Source organism: Rana temporaria, chromosome 3 (genome assembly GCF_905171775.1).
Source record: "Rana temporaria chromosome 3, aRanTem1.1, whole genome shotgun sequence".
Classification (NCBI taxonomy): domain Eukaryota; kingdom Metazoa; phylum Chordata; class Amphibia; order Anura; family Ranidae; genus Rana; species Rana temporaria.
The window spans coordinates 437,530,816-437,543,082 of NC_053491.1; the positions used below are offsets into that span (position 1 = coordinate 437,530,816).

Consider the following 12,267-nt stretch of genomic DNA (forward strand, 5'->3'; position numbering starts at 1 on the left):
CGGCAGTTGAGAGCCGCGCTGTGGACGTCTTTCGACCATAGCGCGGATCTCAACTGGTTAATGACCAATTAAAATGAATTGAATTTTTCTCGTCATGACAAGCGATCGTGTGTACGCGGCATTACACTATTTTTGTCACTTAATTTTTTTTGCACTTTATTGGTGTGTTTGCTTCACGTTATTATAAGCGCGGCAGACTTTTGTTTATTCCTTCCAAACTGTCTCTATTGTTTGTGACCGCGCCATGGTTAGCCAACTTTGCCTGTGTAGCGTTCCGCACCATAATTAGTATACTTACTCACAACAGCTAGCTAGCTCTGGCCGAGGATGAAGGTTTTTGGGAAATTCCAATTATTCTGACCTCGCAATGATAGGACTGTGCCAGGTTCCTCATTGATTCGGAAATTCCCCTCCCTTACCTTCCCCCTGTACTTCTCATAATAGAAAGAGAAAGGAGCAGAGAGAAGTAGAGGAGTGGGCTGCAACTACCGCTGACATAGAAAAGGAGGGGAGAGCAGCAGAGACTTGCAGACAGCTGTAATCTATTACATAGAACAGACCCCGAGAGAGAAGCCATTAGGAACCAGAGAGAGAAGAGGGAACCTTTCACATGTGTTTAAATAAAAACTTCCTTTTAAAACCAAGCAGAACCTGAGAAGGGGAGGTCCAGCCTACAGGAAACACAGTGGAAGTGCGAAGACTTTAAGATTTCGGAGCTCTGAAACAGAAGGGATTGGAGGGAAAACGATTGACTCTACTGGATCCTCTGTATTACGGTGTGGAGCTAAACTTCTGGATCATACCTCACCATGGGAATCGATCGGATCCTGCTGGCTGTATTTCATGTGACTGCCCTCATACATTCAGGTAGGCTCTTTAAGATGGGGATACCACCTTTCTTAGTACAAAATACAAACCTTCTCTATTTCCAATTGGCAATTTTCACTTTTACCGGTGATAGATGATAGATACGTAGATACTAAGGGCCAGATTCACATAGAATTGCCCAGGCGCAGCGTATCAGAGATACGCTACGCCGCCGTATCTTACCTGGCTCTAAGTCGAATCCAGGAAGAATTTGCGCCGTAAGTTACGGCGGCGTAGTGCATCTCTCGGCGCGTATTTCAAATTGGGTGGGTAGGGGGCGTGATTCATTTAAATGAAGCACATCCCCGCGCCGATTGAACTGCGCATGCTCCGATTTGAAATTTCCTGCTGTGCTTTGTGCGAAAAGACGTCAACGTCATTTTTTGAACTTAGACGTGAGTTACGTCCTTTCCTATTCACGGACGACTTACGCAAAAAAAAAAAAACCCTCAAAATTCGACGCTGGAACGTCGGCCATACTTTAACATGGCAAGTCTATCTATACGCCGCAAAATAGCAGCTTAAACTATACGCCGGGAAAAGCCGACTAGTGACGACGTAAGAGAATGCGACGGACGTGCGTACCTTCGTGGATCGACGGAAAAAGCTAATTAGCATACCCGACGCGGAAAACAACGCAAACTCCACCCAGCAGGCGCCGAAGTATTGCACCTACGATCCGAAGGCGTACAAAGCCGTACGCCTGTCGGATCGAAGCCAGAAGCCGTCATATGTTGGTTTGAGGATTCAAACTAAAGATACAACGCGGGAAATTTGAACGTACGCCGGTGTATAAGTAGATACGCCGGCGTACTTGCTCTGTGAATCTGGCCCTTTGTTTTTATTTACTTTTGATTAATTTGGACGTTAAGGTTTCATAGGAGTTTCCAGAACATGTAGAACCCTAAACAGTAGACGGAGCTCGCCATATGGTAGATTTTCACATGAACGTTCGCCCCAAATAATCTCATTAGTACATTTGTTAATGCCAACCGAGACTTGACGAATGTTGCTCGAAAATACTTCAAAAAGTTGTGTGCTTTTTTTAATTTGATTATGGAATGAATGGAATTTCCCAAATGTAAACACTCTTATGCCGCGTACACACGGTCGGAATTTCCGACAACAAATGTTCGATGTGAGCTTTTGGTCGCATATTCCGACCGTGTGTAGGCTCCACCCGACAACAAATGTTCGATGTGAGCTTTTGGTCGCATATTCCGACCGTGTGTAGGCTCCACCCGACAACAAATGTTCGATGTGAGCTTTTGGTCGCATATTCCGACCGTGTGTAGGCTCCACCCGACAACAAATGTTCGATGTGAGCTTTTGGTAGCATATTCCGACCGTGTGTAGGCTCCATCCGACAACAAATGTTCGATGTGAGCTTTTGGTCGCATATTCCGACCGTGTGTAGGCTCCATCCGACAACAAATGTTCGATGTGAGCTTTTGGTCGCATATTCCGACCGTGTGTAGGCTCCATCCGACAACAAATGTTCGATGTGAGCTTTTGGTCGCATATTCCGACCGTGTGTAGGCTCCACCCGACAACAAATGTTCGATGTGAGCTTTTGGTCGCATATTCCGACCGTGTGTAGGCTCCATCCGACAACAAATGTTCGATGTGAGCTTTTGGTCGCATATTCCGACCGTGTGTAGGCTCCATCCGACAACAAATGTTTGAGAGCTGGTTTTAAATTTTTTTCGACAACTAAAGCTATTGTCGGAAATTCTGATTGTCTGTAGCCAATTCCGATGCACAAAAATCCTACGCAAGCTCGGAATCAAGCAGAAGAGCCGCACTGGCTATTGAATTTCATTTTTCTCGGCTCGTCGTACGTGTTGTACGTCACCGCGTTCTTGACGTTCGGAATTTCCGACAACATTTGTGTGACTGTGTGTATGCAAGACAAGTTTGAGCCAACATTCCGTCGGAAAAAAATCCACGGTTTTGTTGTCTGAATGTCCGATCGTGTGTACGCGGCATTAGAAATTTGTTCATCCCAGAAAACATTTTCCATCCTGCGCGTTTTTCAGTTGAAAATAGTTGTAGTTTAGACCCTCGCTAATGACTAGTAAATCAAAAGAACGTTCTGAAAATTAGAAATATTGAGCAATATTCTTCTAGTGTAAGGCCAGGTTGTTCTCGGGTTTTGGGTAACTTTTGGCTGTGGAAGGAAATCGAAGCATCAAGAGAAAAGTCCCACACAAAGAGAACAGTTACCTCCGTAGGCCACTGTGTTATGTCACGCAGAGTTAGCATGTGAATGATTGTGACCTGAGGGTCCTAATGGACAAAGAAGATTTGGGGTGGTGGGGAGGGGATTTCAACTCTTTCACTAACTCTAGGTTCACAGTTGATGAGCATTTTTGGAGTGTTTCTTAATGCGTGTTTGTATACTTGTATTCAGGCTTCAACCTTTTTTTACCCAATGTAGAGCTATAGCTAGATTCACATAGACCGCCCTAACTTTGCGGCGGCGTAGTGTATTGTGTTTACACTACGCCGCCGTAAGTTAGCGAGGCAAGTACATGATTCACAAAGTACTTGCCTGCTAAGTTACGGCAGCGTAGCGTAAATCGGGCGGGAGTAAGCGCGGCTAATTCAAATTCGGCTGAGGGGGCGTGTTTTATGTTAATAGGGGGTGACCTGACGTGATTGACGTATTTTACGAACAGCGCATGCGCCGTCCTTGTACATATCCCAGTGTGCATTGCGGCAAAGTACGCCGCACGGTCGTATTGGTTTCAACGTGGACGTAAATTATGTCCAGCCCTATTCACGGACGACTTACGCAAACGATGGAAAATTTTCAAATTTCGACGCGGGAACGACGGCCATACTTAACATTACTATTCCAGCTATTTGATGGAATAACTTTAGGCCTGAAAGTGCGTTACGTAAACGGCGTATCTTTACTGCGTCAGGCAAGCGTACGTCCGTGAATCGGCGTATCTACTCATTTACATATTCTAGGCCGACCGCAATGGAAGCGCCACCTAGCGGACAGCCTAAAAAGTACACTTTAGGATACGACTGTGTAAGACACTTACACCGCTCGTATCTGAGCCTAATTTAAGCGTATCTGGTTACCAGAATACGCTTAAATTTGCATCGGCGCAGATTCAGACTTAGGCTGGCGTATCTACTGATACGCCCGCCTAAGTCTTTCTGAATCCACCTACTAGTTACTAGGAGGAGAGGCAAGAAACCACGTGAAAAATACATTACGCACATTTTCAGGTGTTTTTTTTAGGCACTCCCATTAATGTCTATAGGGACCTAAAATGTGTCACCCTAGAGAAGGTCAACCATTGAAGTTAATTTTATTTAATTTCAGGTACTTATATAGCGCTTTACATATACATTGTATATTTACATCAGTCCCTACCCTCCAGGAGCTTACACTCTAAGGTCCCTAGCACACATTCATACATACACATACAGTGGAACCTTGGATTACGAGCATAATCCGTTCCAGGAGAATGATCGTAATCCAAAACACTTGCATATAAACAGCGAGTTTCCCCATAGAAGTCAATGGAAACGAAAATTATTTGTTCCGCATTGACTTCTTTGGCATGCAATACCGCATGTGGCCAGAGGTGTGGGGGCGCCTGAGAGCCTCGAAAATACTCGGAAAGGCTCAGGGACAGTTTGGCTGAACTTGTAAAACCTCGGAAAGGCCGTGTATTTCCGTACAGTTTCTGTCGGCTCCGCTCGGCTCCAGGCGCCCCCAACTCAGGCCAAATGCGGTAATGCGCATCACTGTGGCTTGAATCCTGTTTGTTTTGTGAGACAACACTGGCAAACCGAGTTAGGATTAAAAAAAATAGTGTTTATATTGTGAAAAGCTCGTTAACCACGTTACTCTCAATCCGAGATTTCACTGTACTGGGGTAATTTAGAAAGGATCTAATTAACCTACCAGCATGTCTTTGGGGTTCTTCCAGGAAAGTGCTGTAAATCGCTCAGGTGTGAACCAAAAGCTTAAACTTCAATGTAAAAGGTGCTTTTTAAATTCAGTGTATAGTATATTAAGAAGCTATATACAGTATACATCATGTCTACAAATCACTCTGTCCAGTCTAGTTGGCAATTTTATTAAAATAGTTACCAGTGACATTTGCTTCTGAGCTGGGCTGTTTTTATAGTAAGTCCACTGTAAAATGGTTGTTAGCCCTGGTTCACACTGGTGCAATTTGATGTTAATTTGCATGCCAAATCGGCAGCATTTGCCGGCAATGGCACCATCCTAATCGGTGCGACGCCGCATCTGCGGCACTGCACCGATTTCAAAAAGTACTCCCGGGTTCACTCCCACAGCCCAGTGGGCTACACGCTCAATGTTTTCTATGCATGAAGGTGAAAAACTTTCTGTGTGCAGCCCCCCCCCCTAATACTTATCTGAGCCCTATCTCGATCCAGTGATGTGCACGAGAGCAGCAGTTCTCCCTGGTCTCTTACGCCTCATTGGCTGAGACAACAGTGGGAGCCATTGGCTTCTGCTACTGTCAATCACAGCCAGTGAGCCAATGAGGAGAGAGTGGGCAGGGCCAGGACATGCTCTGTGTGTGAATGGACACACAGAGTAACGCCTCAGGAGCGAGCCTGTTTGGGTGCCCCCAAGCTGCTTACTATGGGGGCAATCTGCAGGAGGGATGGGTCAGAAGCGCTGTCATTGGGTCTCGAGAAGAGGAGGATTGAGGCTGCTCTGTGCAAATTCATTGCACAGAGTAGGTAAGGGAGGAACTGCTTCTTCAAATACAATTCTGTCTTTGCAGATGACACCAAGCTATGCAGTGGAATAACGTCCTTACAGGATGTCTCCAATTTACAAGCCAACCTCAAGCGACAATTTGGCAGATGAGGGTCACTAAAGGAAACCTTTTTTTTAGCTAAATAGCTTCCTTTACCTTACTGCAGTCCTGGTTTCATGTCCTCATTGTTCGTTTTTGCTCTGATGTTGCTGTAAATCCTCTCTGTTCTGGACACTTCCTGGTTGTCTGTTTCCTGATCACCACAGTACTGGGAGATTTCTCTCTGTGGTCACTAATCAAGGAGGTGTGTCTAAAACCCCTCAGCACCAATCCAGTTTCGTTTTACAAACCATCACTGCCCTGTATTGGCTCTGTGGCTCTGTACATCAGAGAATCAGGAAACAACAGCAAAAACAAAACTAAACTGCGGTACATTATATGATTGGTTTTTATCTATTTTTAATTGTTTTTAAAAGGAATCCGTTAACTATTATGTCTCTATACCCTGTAAACAGTCATTTCAGCTAAAAAATGTTTTTCCTTTAGTGACCCTTTAAATCCTCCAGCTCATGTTGTGGCCGTATCCATCATATGTGTGGGCATGTGAAGCTCAGTTCCCTTTTCTTCCTGGTTTTCAGAGAGAGGTGCATGCTGGGCGATTTTTTTAGGCACAGTAATGCCCAGAGACTCCTGGGAAAGGAGTGTCATCATTTCCCAGGAGGCAATGGGGTCTTATGCCGCGTACACACCATCACTTTATGTGATGAAAAAAAACGATGTTTTTAAAAACGTCAATTAAAATGACCGTGTGTGGGGGAAAACGTTGTTTTATGTCTTGTGAAAAACTACAAAAAAAATATTGAAACATGCTTCAATTTTTTGTGTTGTTTTTCAAAACGACGTTTTTACACCCGCGCATGCTCAGAAGCAAGTTTTGACGTGAGCTTGAATGGAACAGAGTGCCGTCGTACGTGCTGAACGTAACCGCGCTTTGCTAGAGCTTTTGGAAAAAACGATGGTGTGTATACTACGTTGTTTTTGAAAATGAAGTTTGAAAAACATCTTTTTTTTTCCATCACAAAAAACGACCGTCTGTACGCTGCATTAGAACAGGAAGTTGAACCACCTAGGACCAGGAACTAGGCAGATAACGAAATCTACCTAGTAACAGCCAGATAGAAGTGAGTAAAACATTTTTTTTACATTAAAGCGGGAGTTCACCCATAAAAAAAGTTTTAACATTAGATTGATGCTCATTTTGTCTAGGGGAATCGGCTAGTTGTTTTAAAATCGAAGCAGTACTTACCGTTTTAGAGAGCGATCTTCTCCGCCGCTTCCGGGTATGGTCTTCGGGACTGGGCGTTCCTATTTTGATTGACAGTCTTCCGACGGTCGCATCCATCGCGTCACGAGTAGCTGAAAGAAGCCGAACGTCGGTGCGGCTCTATACTGCGCCTGCGCACCGACGTTCGGCTACTTTCAGAAAATCGTGACGCGATGGATGCGACCGTCGGAAGCCTGTCAATCAAAATAGGAACGCCCAGTCCTGCAGCACATACCCGGAAGCGGCGGAGAAGATGTATCTCTAAAACGGTAAGTACAGCTTCGATTTAAAAAAAAAACACTCGATTCCCCTTCACAAAATGAGCCTCAATCTAATGTTAAAAAGTGTGGTTTCCGGGTGAACCTCCACTTTAACATAGGATGCGCCGCACATACCCCTCATATAGCAGGGGTAACTTTACGCCGGAAAAAGCCGAACGCAAACAACGTAAAAAAAAATCGCCGGGCGGTCGTTCGTTTCTGAATCGGCGTAAATCCTCATTTGCATATCCCTTACGTAAAAATACGGAAGAGCCACCTAGTGGCCAGCCTGGAATTGCAGCCGACGGTGTAAGACACTTACACCTGTCGGATCTTAGGGATATCTATGCGTAACTGATTATGAATCAGTCGCATAGATACGACCGGCGGAACTCAGAGATACGACGGCGTATCAGGAGATACGCCGTCGTCTCTCTTTCTGAATCCAGCCCTGTGGGTATAGAATTGGGTATATGGGATTGGAATTTTTATTTTTTTGGTTGAACTGGATGGACTTGTGTCTTTTTTCAACCTGACTAACTATGGGCCAGATTCACAAAAGGATACAACGGCGTTTCTCCTGATACGCCATTGTATCTCTGTTTTAGGGTCTTCTTAACTATGCGACTGATTCATAGAATCAGTTACGCATAGATATCCCTAAGATCCGACAGGTGTAATAGTTTTACACTGTCGGATCTTAGGATGCAGTACCGCGGCCGCCGCTGGGGGGAGTTTGCGTCGTAAGCAAATTAGGAGTTGCGGCGGATCCCCGACAGATTTTCGCATTCGCTACATCGCCGCTAGTCTAGTTTCCCGTCGCAAAGTTAGTCGTCGTTTTAGGTGCCCTAACTTTAGTCAGCAAACGTTTTGCTGTCTAAAGTATGGCCTTCGTTCCCGCGTCGAAATTTAAAATTTAACGTTGTTTGCGTAACACGTCCGGGAATACGGAAGTACGCCATTGCGCGTCGCCGTTTCGAAAAAATGATGTCACGGCGCGCAAAGCACGGCGGGAGTTAGGAAACGGAGCATGCGCAGTAGGTCCGGCGAGGGAGCGCGCCTAATTTAAATGGCACACGCCCATTTGAATATGCCCGCCTTGCGCCGGAGGCCGCGGGCGTAGTTTTCATCGCAAGTGCTTTGTGAATCAGGCACTTGCGATGAAAACTTGCGGCGGTGTAACGTATCTACGATACGTTACGCCGCCGCAATTCTACGTGAATCTGGCCCTAAGTAACTATTTAAACCTTTCCATTCTCAAGGAGGTAAACCTTTGACCCATGAAGCCTGATCAGAATATGTTGTTACTGATTTGCAAATGTTGACTTTTTGTAAAAAGTTACCTTCTTCACATCTTTAACCCATCACTGACCCCCAGACAATGATCTGTCCAATGAATCATTACATATTACAGGCAGGGCGGGGGACGAGGTGTCTTTGATGTGCGGGGGGGGGGGGTGATTGACCCTTCCCTATCCTGTGTGAAAGGGAAAATGGTGGCCCCCAGTGGGGTGGGGTGGGGGGGGGGAATAGAACGGTCTCTGGAGATGGAGCAAGCTTTTGTTTGCGGATTACGCATTAGTGAGATGTTGATACACTACATAGGAAGCACTCGCACATAAAAGGCTTGCTTTAACAAAGATAACGTAATGAATGCAGAATTTAAAGTCTTAGCTTACTGTTCTACTTTACAGTATTTAGTTTGATACAAAAGCTACACTTAACAATGGCCGTACAAAAAATGAACACATCTAACACACAAATCTAACCATAAGGTGCTCCTACTTTTACCTCATTGCCACCCCAATCTGCTACTGAAGTCATCCTAAAATCCTCTCCGTTCTTATTCATCCCTAAAGGTGTTCTATTGGGTTGAGGTCAGGACTCTGTGCGGGCCAGTCAAGTTCCTCCACCCCAAATTCGCTCATCCAAGTCTTTGCTTTGTGTACTGGTCCAAATCATTTGGTGGAGGGAGGATTATAGTGTAGGGTTGTTTTTCAGGGGTTGGGCTTAGCCCCTTAGTTCCAGTGAAGAGAACTCTTAAGGCGTCAGCATAACAAGACATTTTGGGCAATTTCATGCTTCCAACTTTGTGAGAACAGTTTAAGGATGGCCCCTTCCTGTTCCAACATGTCTGCGCACCAGTGCACAAAGCAAGGTTCATAAATGGATGAGTGAGTTTGTGGTGGAGGAACTGACTGGCCTGTACAGAGTCCTGACCTGAACCCGATAGAACACCATTGGGATGAATTAGAGCGGAGACTGTGAGCCAGGTCTTCTTGTCCAACATCAGTGCCTGACCTCACAAATACGCTTCTGGAAGAATGGTCAAACATTCCCATAGACACACTCCTAAACCTTGTGGACGGCCTTCCCAGAAGAGTTGAAGCTGTTATAGCTGCAAAGGGTGGGCCAACAAGATTCATGTGCGTGTAAAGGCAGGCGTCCCAATACTTTTGGTAATATAGTGTATAATATATATATATATATATATATATAGTCATAAATACCTTTTTTCTACTTTTTTTTTTCTAAGGCTCTATTCACACAAGCGTTTCAGACTCTTAATACAAGCTTTACAGCTATGGGCATTTTTGTTTAGCCAATAGAAAGCACTAGAGGGAGAGAGCGACTGGAAATTAAAGCGATTGTAAAGCTTACATTTTTTGTTTAAATAACAAACATGTAAGGCCCCTTTCACACGGACGGGACGGTCAGGTAGCAACGGACTTTGCCTCGTGTGGAAGGATTCTTATACTTCCACTGTGCAGTTTGTTTTGCACAGAGTGGCCCCGACAGGTATGATACGCTCATATGCATAATTACTAAACCGCATGTTTTTTTTTCCGATCCACTGCACCTTAGTAATCCTTTATGTTACTGGCCGCTTCCTGTATATGGAATCATCGGGTAGTGTGCGGGTATTCCGTCACTTCCTCGATGCCGCAATGTCTCCTGGGAGCTTTTGTCATCGTTCCCAGGAGACATTACGGAGGTCTGCTGCGAGTTATCGCGGGATTTAGAAAGAAACATAAAGGCCAGTAACATAAAGGATTACTAAGGTTCGCCTGCCCCTGACAGTGACTCGAGCTGGGCATCGCCGCTTAGTGGAGGATCGGCTCGGCTGCTCTCGGCTGCTCTAGTCCTGCAAAGGGAACTGCGTTCCTGCTGTGAAAAAAGTGCAGTGACTCTGTTCCCACGCGTTCCCGCAGGACTTGAGCCCTGGGCCCCGAACGTCCTCTTCTGGGGTCCTTCGGCAGCTTTTGCGGCTCCTCCCTGCATCAGATAAACCCCTAGGAGACGCACTCTCCCAGAGGGTTACCTTGCGGGCGCGCTCCTGAGTCCATCATTCGGCATCCATAGCTGCTAAATGTATGACTCTGCCCCGCCCCATGGCACCCGCGCCATTGGATTTGATTGACAGCAGCAGGAGCCAATGGCTGCGCTGCTATCAATCTATAGAATCAAGTGCCGAGAACCCTGAGCAGAGGGACAAAGCGTCCTCGTCGGCTGAAATTCCAGGGCTCAGGTAAGTAAAACGGGGGGGGGGGGGGGGCAGTCACTGCCAAATGTTTTTTCACCTTAATGTATAGGATGCATTAAGGTGAAAAAACATCCGACAATACAGCACCCCCCACCCCGAGCCCCCGTTTTACTTACCTGGGCCCTCGAAAGTCCTCTTCGCCGCTCAGCCTGGCCGTTGATTGGCTACACTGGATAGATTGAAAGCAGCGCAGCCATAGGCTTGCGCTGCTGTCAATCACATCCAATGACGTGGCGCGTGGGGGGCGGGGCCGAGTGATACAGTGAGGAGAGAACACTGAGGCGCAGATCCACAAAGAAGTTACGCTGGCGTATCTATTGATACGCCACGTAACTTCTAGGTTGCTCCGGCGTATCTTTGTTTTGTATCCACAAAACAAGATACGCCTGAAGCTGGGCTAAATCCGACTGACGTACGTCTTAGTACGCCGTCGGATCTAAGGTGCATATTTACGCTGGCCGCTAGGTGGTGCTTCCGTTGATTTCCGCGTCAAGTATGCAAATGAGCTAGATACGCCAATCCACAAACGTACGTCCGCCCGGCGCATTTTTTTACGTCGTTTACATAAGGCTTTTTTCAGCGTAACGTTACCCTTGCTCTATGAGGCGTACGCAATGTTAAGTATGGACGTCGGGCCAGCGTCGAATTTTCCGACGTGTACGTTGTTTGCATAAAACGTTTGCGAATAGGGCTTTGCATAAATTACGTTCACGTCGTCTAGGCATTGAGCGGGCGTAATTTAATTAGAAAATTCGACGTGATACTGAGCATGCGCCGTACGAAAAAAGCGTCATTTACGTGGGGTCAAGCTTATTTTACATAAAACACGCCCCCCTGTTCATCATTTGAATTCCGCGCCCTTTCGCCGTGAGATTTACGCCACGCCGCCGTAACTTTAGAGGCAAGTGTTTTTTGAATACAGCACTTGCCTCTCAAAGTAGCGGCGGCGTAGTGTAACTACGATACGCTACGCCTGCCTAAAATTACGCCGGGCTACGTGGATCTGGCCCTGAGTTCCCAGCACAGCTAGAAAACACTGTGGTCTAGTGTGGTCAGTTTTTAATAGGAAAGCATAAGGACTGGCAGGAACACCAGGGATTTTGCACAAAGGAAACAAAACAAAGAAAATTTTTCTACAAGTATACTGTATGGTACGGCAGGCACATATCAGGAATATAAAATGTTGGTCTTACATATTTTTTACCATTAAATGTTTGAAAAAGACCTTCAAATGAAATGAATGTTTGTGCGCTCCTCAAAACACATCCAAAAAAAAAACAATAGGAGTGTTGTATGGCAGTTTTGTTGACTGCTTGTATAGGACGGGACCCCAGCGGTTATTGGTGTACACAGCACTGAACATAATGATCTGTTTATACACGGCACTGTGTGTGAGAAACCGGGAACAATGTCAGGCTGTGTAGAAGCCAGCCGCCTTCCAGATAATCTCTGCTGCCGACACATGTACGTTATTCAGACCTCGGGATATAATCGCTCCGCATTCTCTAC

At 45.9% G+C, this 12,267-nt stretch overlaps 1 protein-coding gene across 1 annotated transcript in view; it reads left to right on the top strand.

The window, feature by feature from the left end:
* The first annotated feature begins 454 nt into the window (after positions 1 to 454).
* LOC120933281 (intercellular adhesion molecule 5-like) overlaps positions 455 to 12,267 on the top strand; it is a 50,829-nt gene continuing 39,016 nt past the window's right edge. The window contains exon 1 of the mRNA XM_040346406.1: positions 455 to 867. Within this exon, the coding sequence (XP_040202340.1) occupies positions 810 to 867 (58 nt within the window). The 5' untranslated portion in view covers positions 455 to 809. The remainder of the gene's footprint in view (positions 868 to 12,267) is intronic.